Genomic DNA, 20013 nt, shown 5'->3' with positions numbered 1-20013 from the left:
TTCTTGTTATTTTTTCTTAACAGAAAATGTGCGTGCCACTTGTCAACACTGCACTACGACCACCAGTTCTGGATGGATCCAACTACGCTCTGTGGAAAGTCAAAATGAGAGTCTACATCAAATCCATTGAAGAAAGAGCATGGCAACTTGTTGTCGATGGTTGGACTCCAGAAAAAACGGTTGATGAAGACAGTGACAGTTTGATCAAACCAGAAAGCACATAGACGACTGATGAAGTCCACATTTCAAACTTCAAGCAAAGGCACTGAATATTATCTTCACTTCTGTTGACACAAATATATTCAGTCTAATCACCAATTGTGTCTCTACCAATGATGCATGGGAAATTCTTCAAAGACAATGTGAAGGATCAGAATACGTGCAAAGAACCAAGGTGAGAATGCTAACCAGCCAATTTAAAATTTTGAGAATGGAAGAAACTTCAAAATGGAAAAAACAGAGACAATGATTGCTTATGATCGTCGGCCTTGGTGACCCAATCTCAAATGAAAGATTGTTTATCAAAGTTTTAAGATCACTCCCGGAACACTTCAATATCAAGATTTTTGCGATCGACGAAGCACGAGACACCACTAAGCTTGGACTAGAAGAATTGATAAGTTCCCTTCGAACCTTTGAGATGAACCTGGACCTACAAAAGATGGACAGAGGGAAGACTACTGTGTTTCAAATCTCTAACGACTCTTACAATGATCTACTTCAACTTTCTAGGAATTTGGAAAGTCTGACCTATGTGAAGACTTCATCTCATTGATCACAACACAGTTTGGAGACTATCGGAAAAAGATAAGAGATATGAAGAAAACTGGCCAGCAACCTAAACCTCCAAATATAGTTGTTCCTAAGAAACTCAGAGGATGTTACCCACTAATAGACACTTTCGATCGAGGAATGAAGGAGTCAATCAGATGCAAAGAGGTTCGACTATGTATGATGCAGGGAATGCACTGGTTTTGGACATTCTGCAAATGAATGTCCAAATATACTTCGTAAGAACATGGGAACGAATATCTCCTTAAGTGATGGACAATCTGAAGAAGAACGGTAATCTAGTGAAGAGGAAAACAATACATCCTTATTTTCACTATTGGAGGAGAAATGTTGGATGCAGGTTAACTCACTGGGTGTTATGTCAGGTGTTGACAGACTTTGTAGGAACATCCCTCCAAACTCATCAAGCTTAATATGTCTCAATGCAACAACCTCCGTTGATACAAGTAATCTGCAAACCAGGAAATAGATGAAGAAGATGCCACCTTATAAAGCGTACAGAAACTATATGTGGAACTATATGCTTATTGGATCAAAAGAAATAAATTGAACTCAATTCTCTCAAAAGAAAATATCGAGTTGAATGGTTCTGTTGCCAAACTTAAGGTGATCCTAATTAAGAAGGACCTGAAGATGCACAAGATCAAGGTTGTGCTCGAAAAGGCAAAACAAACCCTCGCTAAGTTCAACTCGAGCTCAGCCAAAATTGGCATCATACTGATAATGGGAAAACACATCAAAACTGGTATGGGATTCAATAAAGGCGTGTTTGAAATTTGATAACCGTCCAACTTTATATCACAACCAATTGTATTCATGAAAGAAATTATTAATTCATCTATCTCAGTTTCTCACCAACAGTCACCTTTTTAGTCAAGAACCCTCAAACATAGAGGCAAGATTCTGCACAAAACTAAAATGAATGAGTGTTGTCGTCATACTTGGTAGGAACATCCCTCCAAACTCATCAAGCTTAATATGTCTCAATGCAACAACCTCCGTTGATACAAGTAATCTGGAAACCCAGGAAATAGATGAAGAATATGCCACCTTATAAAGCGTAAAAAAACTATGTGAGGAACTATATGCTTATTGGATCAAAAGAAATAAATTGAACTCAATTCTCTCAAAAGAAAATATCGAGTTGAATGGTTCAGTGGCCAAACTTGAGGTGATCTTAAGTAAGAAGGATCTGAAGATGCACAAGATCAAGGTTGTGCTCGAAAAGGCAACACAAACCCTCACTAAGTTCAACTCGAGCTCAACCAAAACTGGCATCATACTGATAATGGGAAAAGACAGCAAAACTGGTATGGGATTCAATAACGGCGTGTTTGAAATTTGATAACCATCCAACTTTATATCACAACCAACTGTATTCATGAAAGAAAGTATTAATTCATCTATCTCAGTATCTCACCAACAGTCACCTTTTTAGTCAAGAACCCTCAAACAGAGAGGCAAGATTCTGCACAAATCTGAAAATAAAGAGACATAACACTGGGTGTTAAGTCAGATATATTAAGCTTGATGAGATTGGAGGGATGTTCTGACGGCGTGGCAGTCAGAATATTAATCGTTGATACAAGTAATCTGGAAACCCAGGAAGTAGATGAAGACTATGTCACCTTGGAAAGCATACAAAAACTATATGAGGAACTATAAGTTAATTGGATCAAAAGAAATAAATCGAACTCGATTCTCTCAAAATAAAATATCGAGTTGAAAAGTTATGTGGCCAAACTTGAGGTGATCCCAAGTAAGAGGGACCTAAAGATACACAAGATCAAGGTTGAGCTCAAAAATGCAACACAAACCCTTGCTAAGTTCAACTCGAGATCAACCAAACTTGACTTCATACTGATGATGGGAAAAGACAGCAAAGTTGGTCCGAAATGCAACACCGATGTGTTTGAAATTTGAGAATCGTCAAACTCTATATCACAACCAATTGTATTCATGAAAGAGAGTATTGATTCATATATCTCACCAACAACCACCTCTATAGTCAAGAACCCCCCAATAAAGAGGCAAGATTATGCACAAAAAAGCAAAACGAAGGAAACAACTATTTGTATGTCACTATTGTTTTAAACTCAATCACATCAAACCTTATTGCTTCAAGATAAGAGAAGACTTCATGAGCTGGGAGGCTAATCGGATGTTACACCAAAATGTCATACAACACCAACTCCAACAAGAGAACTTCAGTAAAGAAGATTTGTGTACATAAGACCGAAATTCGTTGCACTGTTATTTATACCTATTTAAAAACTAACACTGCGGGTTTCTGGTATTTTGACAGTTGATGCTCAAGTCACATGACAGGTTCGAAGGAACATCTCACTGATTACGTTGAACAAAAAAGTGGTCGAGTAACCTATGAAGCTGGTGCAAAAGGAATGATTGTTGGTAAAGAGACACTGAATATATGTTGGATCTTAAATGTTAAAATATATTATTGATGTTTATGACTTTACTTAATAATGACCATTTGTGTTCGATAATTATATAAATATTTCAAGAATTATGTGAATGTTGGAAATAGTATTCTAGGTATATGGTGATCAACGTATAAGAATTTTCAATTATAATGTCATATTCTAACCCAATAAATTGTAAATACAAACACGAATTACAAATAACCCAAAATATATGATATGATATCTATGATTTAAGGGATAAAAACCATCGCATTTACAAACTACAATCGAATATTCCTATATTCTTTTTTTTATAAACACAATTTATAAGTTTTCAAGCATATGACTCTTTTAATCTACTTTTAAAATATTCTCATTATTGTCTTCAATGTTATAGAATTCCATCTAGACAACGCCTACACGCTTAGGTAGTCCTAGACGGTCTTGGAGCTTTTAGTTTTTTTTTTTTACCATTAAAAAAATGTTTTAACTTTTAATTTAAATTTAAAACTCAATTAAACAAATTGAAGGTAATTTTTTATGTGTCTTAAACCAAAATCTAACAAAAAATAAAGTTTGTTGGCTTGTCCTAACACAAACTTTGTGATAATGATTTTGCATCATAAGGAAAAAAAATCATAATAATGATATTAAATTTGTTTCTGATAACGAAAAAATTGTTGAAAATTATAGAACATTTAAAGTAAATTTTTAATATTATATTAGTTGTGTAATTTTAAATGCATTATAAATTTAATATTATTATGTTGGATTTATAATATGTGATTTATTATATTGATACCATAAAATCCGCCTAGTCGCTGGTCTGATGTCTGACTAACGCATAGAGAATTTTAGAACATGGATTGTCTTCAAGGGACTGAGATAAACTTCAAAGCAATTTTTTAAAAGATATATCACAACAGAGTAAAACCAAAGCTGTGATAATATCCCTAGAAAAATGAAAATTTGTTATACACCGTGAACTGCGGAATCCATTACAGAAATAATATGTGATTTGCACTTTCATGCTTGTTTGCAACAATCGAAATAAATTAAGGTTTACTATAATTTTTTTTTAAAGGGAAATATCAAATTTCCTCTATTTTGCCTTCAATCCAAAAGTTTTGAAAGCTCAACTTACCTTATTGAGCCTTCACTAATTGATGAAACTCTACAAACACCTACGGAAGTTGTAAGCGGCAAATCTTTGTAACAGGCTACCAACTCCTTGGAAGTCTTCAAATCCGCTTGAACAGTTTCCCAAACTTTCTTTTTAGGGTTCAAAACGTCGTCCGCCAAACCTTCGAACCCTTGGACTGTCACTCTTTCACCAACAGGGGCAGCTGGGGGAGGTTCAACCAACTCAACCTAAGCAAGTAACATCCATGTGAAACTTTCAAAACTGCTTACTTATTTTGCAATTGCCATGAGCAGAAATTACTAGACATGTCAATGGGGCGGGTATGGGACGGGTATGGCTAAACCCAAGATCCACCCCACCCCGGTTAAATATTCTTCAGACCCACCCCACCCCGAAAACGAAATGGAGCCGGGTAGACCCGCGAGACCCGAATTTTTTTTAAATGAAAACAATAATCTTCTTATCACATGACTGAATTATGAAACAAACAATCCTCTAAATACAACACAATAGAAAACTAATTCATGTCTTCGACCACACTTAATAATAACAAACAAATTATTTTCACGACATAATGAATCACATAAAAAAAAGAGTTACTAGCTCTCCAATAAAAAGTCTTGACATCCTCAAAAATAAGTTATAACAGAACTTAAACAGATCAATGTAAAATCAGCGAGTAAGCAATCTTTCAGACACATTATTCAGGATCATCTTCCTCTTCATCAAGAATGGTGGGACAAGTTGGTAAATTACTTGAAGAATTACTTACAAATTAAAGAGAGAAAGTACATTGAAAAAATAAAACTGTAATTTAAAACCGTAAAAAAAATGTAATTTAAAGAGAGAAAGTATAGTAACAAAATTAAAATGAAAGTACAATGACAAAATAAAAATGTGATTTATTTACCTTCCACGTCACCTCACAACCATCTTCGCGAGCACATCAATTTATATCCACATATATGGGACGGGTATGGGTTGGGTATTATAAAACCCATGACCCGCCCCATACCCAGACGGGTCTCAAAAATTGGACCCGAGACCCGCCCCATGACCCATTTAGTATGCCCAAACCCGCCCCAGATGGGGTGGGTCCATTGCGGGTCTGGGTAAAACCCGAACCCATTGACATCCCTAGAAATTACTCTCGTAGTGATTATTAAATTCTGTACAATGTTTTAGGTAGCCACGGCTGTAATGTTGGCACATGGCAGCACTGAAACCAGATGCAGGGAACTTTGCTAGCAGTTAAACTATTTTCACTTTTATACGAAAAACTCAATGCATCCACTTATTAACCATAATACAGTTTGCCCATGAGTGATGAAGACCGCAAAACAATGTCCTCTACTGCAACAAAAAACGAGTCCTGACATTTTTTTAGGGGTCATAACATTTTTGAACGACCAAGCTTTTGAGAAGAAAAGATCAAGGTATGTCAAAAGGAATGGCATGATTTCCTTGACCATTTTCAGTCAAAATAGACATCCAAATTCTAAACCAAAAGAAACTATGACAAGATAAAATTTCATGACACGAACAATACGAGGCAATAAGTAAATGATGCTAATTTCTTACCATCGTATGATCACTATTAGAAGCCGCAAGGACCATAGCTTGTGACTTTATACCCCTCATGACTGCAGGCTTCAAGTTACAGAGAACACATACCTTTCGATTCTAACAAAAATCATTCTTTCAATTTGTGAGTCAATTTAGATTATCACTCATTAGAGTGCTGGTATATTCATTGTTGTACATATAAAACAAGACTCCATAAAAGAGAGAGAGGTAACCTGCATCTCTTCAAGGGGAATGTACTTGACCAAGCCACTAACAACTGTGCGAGGCTGATCTTCACCAACCTCAATCTCTTCGACATATAAAGAATCAGCATCAGCATGTTTTTGAGCCTTTACAATGAGACCAACACGAATATCCAGTCTACTTATGGAAAGTTCTGTTTCAGCTGGAGATGAAACCTTAGGTTTCACCTCAGCTGATTTGTTTGGCCGATCCTTCTTTGTTTTTCCATCTATAAAGAACAAAAATAAGTTGTAATTGAGCAACAATAACCTACTTTTTGTACCTCTGTCAATGAGTTGATGTCCACATCAAATACGGGTACAAAAAAATTTACTTCTGTGAAGCATCTGATAAATGCTACTTCAACTATTACAGTTGAGAGATTTAATGGAAAAAAACACTAAAATTTTCAAAAATATCACTCCTATGTACAACGTTACATTTATACTTACTGAAGTACAAGTAGGAGAAGCTTCAATATATTCTCAACTAATTTTAGTATTCTAGTGATGAGAAACATGAAAATGAATGTTTTACATCCTATCAAGTTTCCATCAATTTAGTGTAGCATAATTTCTGAAAAAAATAACTTTATTTCAAGTTCATGGAACTCTTCCTTGTTATGTATAGAGAAAATTCTAACAGTTCGGTCAAGACACTTTTAAAGACTTCATGCATAAGGAGCATTGATTGGGATCTTGATGCCTCTTCATTAGTATTATTCAACACTAAGCCATAGGAGGACTCTTTACATAATAAACCCAAAATGAAACAATTGCATAAACTATATTCTCTGCAACTTTTTCATTTCTTTTCTTTTCTTTTCAGATTGTAGATCTCTCAGCAAATGTCTTCTAACCTCATATTCTATAACATGTTTTTACTCTTCCCTAAACGTCTTATTGTCTGGCGTCTGCTAATCGGCACTGGCTGAAAAATAGCATCCGATAGAAACTTTTCAAGTTTATCTCGAGCTACTAGAAGTTGCATGATAGTTAAAGCTAGAACTGAATAGTATGTCATCAACATCTTTTGGTAGCACAAATCATAAATATTCTCATAAGCTCCATTCTTTTAGCATGCATCGTACCAAACTTATCGAGCTTTAGTGGAAGGGAGCAAAGAAATGTTGCGACACGAAAAAATTCCATGCATCTTCAGTATAGAATAATGAGGGATTCAACCTCAGTTAGCAGCCCTTGATGTCTTACTAAGAAGAAATTCATGTTCACTTCTTTTCTCCACCCCGGTCAAATTTACATTAATACATTAAACCATATCTTCGAATTCTTCTCGCTAATATCAAATAACACTAACATATATGATGAACTATTTTTAGAAAGCAGGAGTGATGGACGATAATGATCTGTCTCTCTTCAACATAGATAGCTCTCCTCTTCAATATTGTCTCCTAAATAAGATGCCCTACCATAAAATGCACAAGACATCAAAGGCATGTTTATAACTTCACAAGCAATAACTGCTCTCTAAGATGATTATTACTAGGAATATCATAAATAATTACACCATATTTGGTACTTTGAATAAAATGTTCTGCACGACATTATATGATGTCATGAATCAGCGCAGAATGATATATCTAGAATATATACTCGAAAGTCATGATGCACAAATCAATATCAAATAATTTCCATTTGTTTTTTTCCAGGCATGACAGGGGAAGGGACAAGACAGCCAACACATGAAAAAAACTCCAAGCTCGTCACAGCGTGAGGAACTCTCTATCTACTCACAATGGCAATGGCACCACCACTGGTAAAAGCAGTGCTTGAGCGGTTTGGAGTTGTGGTGATTTAAGGCTTAAATTGAGGGAGGAATTCGCGGGTGAGGCTTAGGCAAGGAAGAAAATGAAAACAAGAATTTAACAGACTGAAACATTCATCTTTATTGTGTTCGTATCAGCGCCAGTATATTCAACCCGCATAACCACCACATAAGAAGATTGATTAGCGTAACTAGCATTATTATTATTTTTTAAAAGATGATCCATATATTCATTTTTCGGTTTAGAAAATATCGTGTGCTGGTGTTTGAAAATAATAAACTAGGAAGAAATAAATCGTTATATGCCTCATTCATCAAGTACAACCGTACAATTACAAGAAACATAGAAGAAAACAGAGCAAAAAAAAAGTCCATTTACCACATTTGCAGTGCACCACATAAAAAACTGGTTATAGAGCACCTCATTTCCACAAAATAGCACAAAAAAAAAATTTTGATAAGAAACTAGATATTATTAATAATAGAAGTTTTACAAAGCAAGCGGATGAGTAATCCGCATGATGACTAAGAACACAACATATTATGCACTATCCTAGTAAGATCATGCCCATACATAATTTCAATCCCTAACATAGCACAAAAAATGAAACAATAACAGATGAAAGTGCAGATTTTAAAGAGAAAAAAAAGTTGTGCAGAACAGTTTTCAGGTGCACAGTGGAAAGCCAAGGAGGCCACGAGTTACAGGGTCGTTAAATTAATCAAAAAACAAGGAACGAGCATAACCTGATATCTTTGTTTCCTTAAGTTTTTCAGAAATTTTCTTGGCTTCAGCTTTTGCTTTCAAAATCCTATCAGCTTGACTTCCAGAAAATTTGTCTTTATAGAACTCTACTTCTTCATCTTTCTGCACATTACATAAGGGCAGAATCATATAGAGGGAGGAAACAAAACATGATAATTACTCCAGCTACATTGATTCAAAAAACAAGCTGCCAAAAAGAAGTGAATGAATAATACCAGTTCTCTGAACAAAGGTGCCGGGGTTCCAATTCTATGACCTGAAGGTAGAATCTCCCAGGGTCTTTTAACTTTTTCAATATCACCTTTTTCGTCAGAAAGTGAAACTTGTCCTTCAAGTGGTAAATTCAGCTGTTTAAGCACCTACACAGTCATGGAAGTAAATGTAACACAACAGTGTAAGGATGCAGCAGCTCATCTGGAGATTGAAAGGGTTAAATGGGGTCAAATTACCTCAAGGGAAAATGATGGCATAAAAGGTTCTAAAAGACATGCAAGAAGATAAACCAATCCGGCCGCAGTTTTCATAACCACAGAGCACGAAGCTTGATCCTCTTTGTAAAGCTTCCAGAATTGGCTTTCCTACATGGTGAAATGCGAATATAAGTCTGATGTTTCAACATGAGAGCCATCATAGATCCGTTAGCCATGGCAGAAAATAAAATCAGGACCCCAGTTAAACACGAAATAACCTCATAAAACCTTTGCACAATCAATATATAGTTAGCATACAAAAGATTAATATCTTTAGAGAACGTCACAGGGATATACTTGTAAATAAGCATTTCCTTCACCAGAAATTGTCATGGCAATCTTCAACCCTTGTTTTAATTTAACCTGAATCAAGGTGGTTAAAATGTAAATCATTGCGGCATAAGGTCCTTCAAAAGTTCAAGTCAAAATTACATAACAGCATAATTAACAGCTACATATTTTGATTACCTTCTCCATAGCTTCTATATATTGATCTACATAATTATTAATTCTTTCTCCCAGGGTCATGGTCAATGGATGAGAATACACATCAGGAGCGTCAGGAACGATAGAACCATATCCGGAACCTGACGTAATAAAAGAATATATTAAAAAGGTTGGCAGGTCCCCTCAAAAAAATTTCAACAGTGAATCAATCAAAGGATACCATCTACATCATAGTACTGAGCCTCAGGGCACACATTCAAACACTGATACTCTGTTAACTGCTTTGGCTCTAAAAATATTTTCCAAGGGTATTTTTTAGTGGTTAACAAAACGTCATTCACAAGGAAGCTTAAAGAGGCATTTTTTATGTATTGATTCTTAATAAATTGCAACATGTTATTATCCACCAAAAAATTGTAAATCTAGTATTTGCACTTTAACAGATCAAATGAACTATATATATTGAAATATCTTTCCCAGAGTAGAAATATTTGTACAAGGGATAATTCTCCCTTCACCCTAGCAACGCTAGTAACTAAACTCTCAAAAACTCTCAAACAATAACTGAATGCATATTCCCTTCCCTCTCCGCTCATATTATTCTTCTCATTTCCCCTCCTTCCACGTGAACTGTAAACACCTATGGGGCTTCCTGAATTGGGCCTTAATCTTGTTAAATATCTAGGCCCAATTGTAACCTCCTTAAGATTAACCTTGTCCTCAAGGCTAAGAGTTGGTAGTTGGGTTTTAAAGTTCCTTTTCTGCTTGGCTCCAGAATTTCAATTTGATAACATGTTGTCAACTTGAACTTCCACTTCTATGCGTGATTTTTCAAACACAACACTGGCTGGGAAACAGTAAGCAACATGTGGATATAGAAAGGTAAAATCCTTCAAAAGAGATGTGGGGAGAAACTCTTCTTGTTCCTCGTCGAAGGCCTTGGCCATGTCATCAATAAATTCATGTCACTCTGCCTTGTGATATATCACCAACTAAATGCTGAAAATTCTCGTCGTTGCCACAGATATGCTCCTTGATTTCAAGCATAGAGTCTATTAACAGAGAAAGAGCTTTTCAAAAAGTGTTGTTCGTTTCCCTTTGTCTGGTTCTAGTTATGCTTTGGAACCGTTGGTTACACCTGCTGCCAAGTTGGTAAAGAGCCTTGGACTTTGATTGCTCTACTAAACATGCCTAGTTAACTATGTTGAAATAATAGTGGTAACCTTGATTAGGTAAGGTCCCTGAACTTCCCCTTGCTGTCTAGACCGTTCAGGCATTACGAACGCAAAGGAGTTTTGATGAATTCATCGTCATCATAGCACATTCCCGCTAGTTGCGGGTCGGCTACATAGATATTAGTTCTTCAAACTAAGTATATATCTCACATGTCATCTTTTAAACCAAGATCTAAGCAAGTTTTCAATGACTTGCCCCTCTTTCTACTTCTTTCATTAACCTGTCAATCTAAGATATGTCGGATTGAGGGTGTTTAGTCTCCTCTTCACATGATCAAACCATGTTAGACGTCTCTCCCTAATCTTATAATCTAAGAGGCTACACCTAAATAACACATAATCCTTTCATTTGTAATTTTATCTTTGCGCGTTTTGCCACACATCTATCTTAACATATGCATCTCTACTTCCGTCATCTTATTCATATATAGTCCTATAGTGACCCAACACTCCGAGCCATAAAGCATCGTTGGTCGAAAAATAGTCTTATAATAGTTTCCTTTCAATCTGGCAAGCATCATTCTATCGCATAAGACTTTTGATTTCATCCTCCATTTCATCCACAATGCTTTAATCTTATGGTTTATATCATCTCTAATGTCCCCCCATTCTTTTGGATAATAGATCCTAAACTGTGAAAAGCTTCACACTCTGGGACTTCTCGACCTCCAATCTCAATTGGGCTATTCATTCGTCTAGATTCAGGACCAAAGTTACAAGCTAGATATTCTGTTTTTGAGCGACTAATTCTAAAACATTTATTCACAAGAGTTTCACGTCATCTATCTAATTTTGTATTTACATTTTTTTTAGTTTCGTTTATCAGGACAATATCATCTATAAACAATATACGCCAAGCTACCTCATCCTGAATATGTCCCGTCAGCTCATCCATAACCAAAGCAAAGAGGCAAGAGCTTAAAGCCGATCCTTGATGAAGTCCTGCTGCCACAGGAAATTCACATGACATTCTTCCAACTGCCAACAGACTTAACACTAGTTACGACACATTCATACATATCTTTAATGATCTCGAATAGCATTCAGGCACATGCATCCTTCTATGTACTCACCAGATTAATTCTCTAGGCACTCTATCGTAGGCTTTCTTTAAGCTCAAGAAGACCTCCTTTGGGTAGAAAAGCAACCAATGTTGTTGTCCACCCATTCCTTTCACAATAACCTTTACTCCACAACTTTCCCGTAATTGACTTCATTATCAAAAGATTAACTTCTCCAAATTCTTTCTCGATCCCCTAGAAAAAACCGTCAACCTTCTTCACTTATTATTCTTTTTGTAATCCATCCGTGGCATGGTCAGTAAGCAATAATAGTTTTGATCCCAAGGATACTCCCAACATAAACAACCATATTGCCTAGAGTCGTCCTTCCTATCATATTTATATTCTTGACAGTGTAACCAATAATTTTCGTTACTTTGTATGCTGCCCCAGCCGCTGAATGCACTCCAATTATTTTCCATTTTCCACATCGCATCATATGCGATGAAGGAGTAATTGAACCCCTCTCTAGCTATCACAACCCACAAAACAGGATACACCATAAACATAAGCTTACATGTGCCTAGCATAAAACCAACATCTTTATTACCTATTCCAGAAGCAAAACGATCAACCACCCCAGCAGCACCTATATTGTATTCTTCCACCAAATTCAGCCATAGCTTTAGGGATTTGGAGGTGCAATCTGTTTTTCTTTCAACCTTTTTCTCATTCTTTGAGGTGAACCTCCGCCGCCAACCATACCGCCAACACCACGGCCAACCACAAGCTAACTCCGGCCACCCCTCTTCGACCAATCCCATCCCCCTAGCTTCTAGCGAGTTCTTCCTCTGTCCGACTTGTGGATTGTGGCGCATACGCATTGATTTCGCTGGCCTATAACACCTCTTTGGGCCCCATGGATGAAAAGCTCAAATATTATTTACAAACCTAGGCCACTCCTGACCAGCTCAAACTTTCTTATCAATGGCCTGAAATAATACAATAACTTGGGGGTCTGCTCCAACCAAACCCCTATCCCCTGAGTGCGTACTTCTTCTTTCCTCCCAAAAGTCCAAACCATCTGCTCACACAAAAACCAGAACCACATGGTGCGCACACCATCTTCTGGCCCAAATTCTTCTTCTTGTACGGCCCACTGGATTAGCCACATACCACTCACTCCATCGTGATGCCCTGGCATCCATGCAGCAAGACCTTTCCATGAAGGCGTTGCCTTATCTAGAGGTTTCTTCTTAAACCATTGGAACCAAGGATGTGCAGGATCATTCATACAACTGAACATGATTTCTGATTGATTGATCGGGGAACCCATGGTCATTTTGGAGAATGGTTCAGCCTCGGATGCCCTTCCAACTAGGTATATTCCAGCAATCTCAGGTATAACTCCTTGTTTGAGAGCCTGCTTCTTCTTTATCTCTATCAGGTCTTCTTCAATATTTTGCTTGCCTTCAATGATATGCAGTTCCTCTACTAAGAATTCCCCCGTGGCCTTAACTCCCCCAAAATCCGGCCGTTCAACCTCTTTCATGATTTTTCCTGCATCCACACTGCCTTGATCATTCTCTTCATCGGTCACTTTCACCTTAACAGCTTGCTTGTTGGGTTTCTTTTCCTCATTGTTGAGCAACTGGTTATCAATCTTGTCTCCCACTTCTGCCCTTTCTTCTCCTCCAATTAGCTGCTCCAACCACCTTTTGAAGTCTACCAACTCATTCACTGTTTTCCTATGAATTCAAATTGTCCTGTAACTCCAGCACCATCGAGTTCATATTCAGCACCATAGAATTCATTTTATTCGCCAAAATCAGCACCCTATCTTCCAATGCATCAATCCTTGCATTCAACAGTGTGGTTGCCATCCCAGCCAAGAAACCCGGTAGGTCGGACCAATTTGTTAGGGATACAATCTAGTATTTGCACTTTAACAGATCAAATGAACTATATATTGAAATATCTTTCCCAAAGAAGAAATCTTTGTACAAGGGATAATTCTCCCTTCACCCTAGCAATGCTAGGAGCAAAACTCTCAAAGAATAACTGAATGTGTATCCCCTTTCCTTCCTCTCATTTATTCTTTTCGTTTCCTCTCCTTCCACATGAACTGTAAATACCTTTGGACCTTCCTGAATTGGGACTTAATCTTGTTAAATACATAGGCCCCATAATAATTGGGCCCGTAACAGCACACACGAAAAGGAAAAGGCTGCGAAAATTTGAAATTTCTTCCACTCTCTACAGCATTAACATGTCGATAATTTATATTAGAATTTCATGGATAGTGGTAAAGTGATGCTCCCCGAAAGATTCAAGGCTATTGTTACGACCACAAGTAAAATGACAGGAACTAAATTATATATTTTCTGATATTAAATGACTCAACTGAATACAAATCCTACTAATGGAATCAAATTAAAAAACAGTTAAAAAAGAATACTCTCTAAGCTTCAATACATAGTCTTTAAGAAACCAACCAAGTCTGAGCTATAATCCATAAATAGTCTTCAAGAAATCAATTAGTATTTCCAAATGAGAGCACGATTTCAAAAGTTCTAAAAGAAATAAGGTACGCTACCTGGGTCCTTAGCGATGAAACTCAAGACTCTATTAACGAAATTTCCAAGATTGTTCAACAGCTCACTATTTAACTTTGCTTGCAAGTCAACCCATGTAAACAATGTATCCGATACCTATCAATTAAAAATTAAGCATTCAGTCATCCATTATATAGGAGATGTTTTCAATGTACTTCAAGTACAAAGACATACCTCTGGCCTATTTGTCAACAAATAATACCTCCATGCCTCCACCGGAATGTTGGTGTCTTTTGCATCATTCCCAAAAACTCCAATCCCCTTAGTCTTGGAAAATTTTCCTACACAAAGGACCGTGAAACAATTCGATAAGGGTGAACATTTATAGGAGATTTTGAATTGAGGGTATTATCTATTCCCAAGAACGTATACATTTGATTATTTGATCCATTGGATAAATAACCTGATTCATAATTCAAGTATTCTGTAACACTAATGGTTCTCATCAAAGTCCAGTTTTCACCAGTTCCGAGGAGTGTAGAAGGGAACATCACCTGAAAAGTAACAATAGAATAAACAAAGCAATATTACACCCAAAAAAAACGAAACGTAGTTTACTAACCCTGTTAACAAAGGATTGCAACCAAATAACCAGGTAAATGAAGTTAATGTAAATGAAGAAGTAAGATTCGAAAAAGCCATCACCTTTCCCTACCAAGTGGTCCACACCCATGAGAGAAAACAAAGAAAAACTCACATCCATGGTTCATCCACACGAAAATTTTGGTTTCACATAATCAATATCAAACAACTATTACCCAAATGAATAGGGTAGCACCCAAATGTGGTTGCAGCACTTGCATAGCTTTAATCTACCAATTTTCACAACAAAAGTATAATAAACACTCAAGATGCTGAATACAGAATGTACAAGCAGATTAGTGATTGTGCGATCTGTTGGAAAAATCTAAACCATATTACCAAGAAAAGGAGTTACTGGATTCGAAGTTTATAATATTGGAACTTCAATGTAATCAATATATACATCTACCTTGAATCACTACTTCTCTATTCAATAGCCAACATAGTTTTCTTCTATCCAAAAATATTTTAGAAACCTAGTCCAATCCCTCAAAAAGCATTTCACATGCCTAAACTGACTACCCTTCTGCAGAGCACTCGAGTTCAACAGCTTTGCCTTGTGAGGAACATGGTCTTGGTCTAAAATCTCTCGTTCACCGTTGATATCAAATTGACAAGAACTCTTTTTTCCCATCTTGTTAAACACCATCCAAACAAAAGAATTTTCACAAATACTTTCTAGAAGCTCCTAACAAATAAAAACTTCAATCTATAAGTAATTTACGATTTATTGCATTTATAACCATTGACATTGTATTGGTGCCTGTATGAGAATCATTAGCAGAAGTGACATCAGTTATAAATCCAGAGAGAGAAAAAATCACCAACTAGAGACATGCTATTTGCTAAGTGCCTCAGCAGGTTTAAATATGGAAAGAGGAAATATCACCAAAAAATATCCATGTCAGATTGGCTACCAACGAATCAGTAGCCAGTTACCAAGAGAACAATCATGAAAACCTTTAAAAACAACTATTAGAAAAATCCAGCAAAAGACAGTGATTTCTGATGATGCTTTGCTTATATGTCACATTAACTATGCATCAAATATTACTTAGACAGCATAACTTAAACTTGTTTATGCTTACAGTATGAAATGGCACATTGTCCTTGCCCATAAATTGGTACAGTTCAACATTTTCAGGGTTCTTCCACCATTTCTCCCACTCAGTTGTATGGCATGCTGTGATTGAAACATATCCAATTGGCGCATCAAACCACACATAGAAAACCTAGTCATCAAAACAGAACATGTTATACGGAAAAGATGCCAGTAATGGGCATTTTCGTGATTGATATCCATTCCAAGGTAATTTAAACTCTGGGCCCAAATCACAATATGTATTTCAACACAACTCTTTTCAACTAAATTCACCTTATCCTTAAATTTCTCAAGTGGAACCGGAACACCCCATTTCAAATCTCTAGTAATACATCGCGGTCTCAACCCTTCTTTGAGCCAAGCATTTGTTGCTTGGATAGCATTCTGGCTCCACCCTCCAGCCATGGACATGTTGCCAATGTATTCTTCTAACTTATCCTTCAGCAAAGGAAGCTCAAGGAACAAGTGATCTGTGTCATGAATATGTGGAGTACTGCGACAGACCTGTACATGAAGCAGACTCAAATTTTTTATTCTACTCCCTGCAACTGCTTAAAATTAATTCTAAATATTTTTTTTTTTCACTTTTTCTTGGTTAGAAGTTTGTGTATAACTTGCACCACAATGCAATTAAGATCAATTGAAGGACAACTCAATGTCACCAAATCATTGATCCAAGACAATGATGTGAGTCCTAGGCAACAGTTTCATCAGCACACCTTGCATTTCGGATCTAGAAGTTCCGTCGGATTTAATAGCTTTCCACACTTTTCACATTGATCTCCACGAGCAGAATCATAACCACAACCTGGAGTCGGACAATTACCATCTACAAGCCGATCAGCCAAGAATCTTTTACAAGTCTCACAATATAGCTGCATGAAGAGATCATTATAAATGAACTTTTAAATGATGTCAATTGGTTAGAGAAACATATCATAACATTAAATTATCTCATGAAGCACAGGAACCAAGAGCAACGGATAACCATAATAAAATCCCAGAGTTAGAAAAAATATTCAGGAATTATCATGCACCTGCTGCATTGTGTTTTCAGAGAGCCAATTATTTTCCAAGAGCTTCTTGAAAATTTCTTGACAAACTTCAGTCTGCTGTGGACTTGAGGTGCGCCCGAACTCATCAAAATTTATATTAAACCAGTCATACACTTCTTTATGAATAAAATGATATCTGCCGTTAAAAAAACGGAGAAAGCAAAATTAGAACAGAATAATGAACATATTGCTTATGGGCCAAATAAAGTACAGTTTCATATGCTGGCTCAATCATTCATCATGAGATATTTCTTTCTTCGCAGTGATGTACAATTTTTTACAACAAGGAAAATGATAAGTCAGTTTTCAAAACAAGAAGGCTGACTTCAAAGCCCAACACAATTGGAGATGGCACATAAGGTAGATCCTTGTTAACAAAATGAACAATAGGCCCTATCTTTTATTTATTAACCTGGATGGTGGGTATGAAAATGACGTCCTATAAATAAGCATCAGAGTCCAATGACAGTCTAGACTTGATACTTGAATTGGCAACAACAATTTGAAAAGGCCATAACACGTTAAAAATCATAAAATACTAACATCGCATAATAGAAAGAGTGTCTTTACGTTAAAAAAAACTTTCTGCAATTACCAATGACAAATATTGATACAAATCCCCTTTATTCATAAAAAAAAATATTCATCAATTTCATAAACCCATGGAATACCAAAAGAGTCATGAAAAATACATAAAAAAATAAGCCGCAGATAACAGTCAACTAATTCTTTAACGAGTTCAGAATGATAAAATTACTTGTCACAAATTTCTTTGGGAGAACACCCTTCCTCCATAGCCTTGGTCTCCGTTGCTGTTCCGTACTCATCCGTACCACAAATATATAACACATTATACCCTCTAATTCGGCAGTACCTTGCAAACACATCAGCGCTCAACACACCTGTTGAGAAAATAAGTGAAAATAGCAATCCCTAAATAAAATTCACCATGACTGGAAACATTTCTTTGCAAGCATAACTGCGCACAAGAAATGAGTTTCTCCAACCATCATTCCATTTATGTATATAGACTTGCTAGAAATAGTGAACACACAAAAATATATAGGAAGGTGAAAAAACTTTGATGGTAGAGGTACGGGATCCACTGAATTGTGTTCCTGACTTAATAAAGTATGCGGTAAATAAATGAAAGTTTCTCTGATTCTACTTCAAGACTTCGATATATTGGCAACATCGTGTGAACATCTTCATAACATACCCAGCATGACCGTTATTTGGTTAATAGCGCAACAACAACAAAAAAAAGCAAATTTAACACGATTCACCACATCCATAAACACATGCGCAGCTAAGAAGCTTGCACATCGAAAAGGAAAAAAATTATAAACTCAATTTTCCAGATAGGGTGCTCCGATGCGCATCATTCAGCTCTTACAATTTAGAACATATAAAAAAACCAGTTCAAATCCAAATAAATTTGACAGGAATATTTTAATTAGAATTCCAAAGCTTTAAAATTTTCGATACAAACATAATTCACCAGATACTTGCTGAAAGCTTGCAAATATTAAACATGCATAGTGAAATTGTAAAAATTACATCCGATGATGTTGCCAAGGTGAGGAACGTTGTTGACGTAAGGCAAGGCGCTGGTAACGAGTATGTTTCTCTTTCCAGGTATTGGCAGCTTCGCGGCGGCTGAGGCGGCGGCGGCGGGATGATCGCCCATATCCGGATTTCGTGGCCTTTTACGCAGTGAAAACAAAACTTAACTATTGGGTTTAGGGTTTGAAGTTTTATGCTTTTTTATTTTTTTATTTTATTTTTATTTTTCGTATGTAATAAATATTTATATTTTTTATCATATAAATGATTTTTCATGTTTTTTATTTTGAATAAAGTTTATTTTTTTATTAATTTATTGGATGATGGATTTCTGAGTTTGAAATTATATATTTCGAAAAAATTGAAATTATTTTACATATGGAAACAATTTTTTCCACTTCTATTGTATTATAATCTATCAATATATTTTGTCACACTGAGGTTTATATTTATATTAAATTTTAATATAGACTAGAATTTTATATATAATAAATTCTGTGTGAAATATAATAATTTTGTGTCATTTTTTATTCAAAATTAATGTTTGGGTTTTATTTTATTTTTAAAATAATGGTTATTATTTATTGTGAAGGTGTTTTGAATTTTGATTATGATGATCTTTTAGTTTAAAATTTTATACAAAAATCATGAAATCGAATTTTACATACAATGAGAAACATGGGTTCTTGCCCCCCTAAAAAACATGGGCTCTTACTCTCTCTTTTTTAAGTAAAATGCATTCATATTAATTAATTTCTGAAATTTTGAGTAGCAAGTATATAAAGCCAATAAGAATATAAATCCTCATACCAAACAAAATTAGACCTACTAAAAAGAGATAATTGAGCAAACTTATGGGTTCATCGGGATAGGGATAAGCAAAAGAGAAATTTTCGTCGTTTGTGGATCACTTGGATAAACACAGTACGATACATATGACTTAAAGAAAGAAAAATATGAAATCTCACTACTTAATCTCGAGCATACAGATCCAACCGGGCTGAGATCATATGTATCATGATTTATTGTTTGAACCGTTTGCAATGAGTACGAGAAAACACAAACATTAGTAAATTTCTTTTGTAAACAAAAGTCCATCCCGGATCGAATAGCCGCCAACTCTTCGCCTTTAATTGAGCCCAAGTAATCTATTAAACACGCTTGAGCACCAATAACAAAACCTTTTGAATCACGCACTCCTCGGCTTTAATTTAGCCCGAA

The 20013-nt window shown here is 36.0% G+C and overlaps 1 protein-coding gene across 2 annotated transcripts; it reads right to left on the bottom strand.

The window, feature by feature from the left end:
- Positions 1–4143: 4143 nt before the first annotated feature.
- Positions 4144–18971, bottom strand: LOC140964057 (probable methionine--tRNA ligase). Of its 2 annotated transcripts, XM_073423554.1 has the most exons (17): positions 18787–18971; positions 17984–18128; positions 17209–17362; positions 16891–17046; positions 16445–16675; positions 16158–16301; positions 14891–14981; positions 14662–14768; positions 14469–14583; positions 9658–9776; positions 9487–9552; positions 9169–9297; positions 8935–9078; positions 8701–8821; positions 6159–6397; positions 5941–6042; positions 4144–4586 (listed from the first exon to the last, which is right to left on the bottom strand). In XM_073423554.1, exons 1-17 carry the CDS (start codon positions 18914–18916, stop codon positions 4356–4358), a joined length of 2424 nt encoding a protein of 807 aa, XP_073279655.1. In that variant the 5' UTR covers positions 18917–18971; the 3' UTR covers positions 4144–4355. The 2 variants fall into 2 exon arrangements, with proteins under 2 accessions (XP_073279655.1, XP_073279662.1); XM_073423561.1 differs by lacking the exons at positions 4144–4586; positions 5941–6042; positions 6159–6397 and adding an exon at positions 6716–7593.
- Between the last annotated feature and the right edge of the window lie 1042 nt (positions 18972–20013).

This window comes from Primulina huaijiensis, chromosome 2 (genome assembly GCF_012295235.1).
Source record: "Primulina huaijiensis isolate GDHJ02 chromosome 2, ASM1229523v2, whole genome shotgun sequence".
In the NCBI taxonomy this organism is placed as follows: Eukaryota; Viridiplantae; Streptophyta; class Magnoliopsida; order Lamiales; family Gesneriaceae; genus Primulina; species Primulina huaijiensis.
This window is presented reverse-complemented; position numbering and strand designations above follow the sequence as displayed.

Excerpts from the sequence above, each read along its gene's own strand:
- LOC140964057 (XM_073423554.1), bottom strand. The coding sequence starts at position 18,916 with ATGGGCGATCATCCCGCCGCCGCCGCCTCAGCCGCCGCGAAGCTGCCA. Across the intron at positions 6,398-8,700 it reads TAAGGAAACAAAGATATCAG|ATGGAAAAACAAAGAAGGAT; the intron begins GTTATGCTCGTT and ends TGTTCTTTATAG. Across the intron at positions 4,587-5,940 it reads CTAATAGTGATCATACGATG|GTTGAGTTGGTTGAACCTCC; the intron begins GTAAGAAATTAG and ends TTACTTGCTTAG.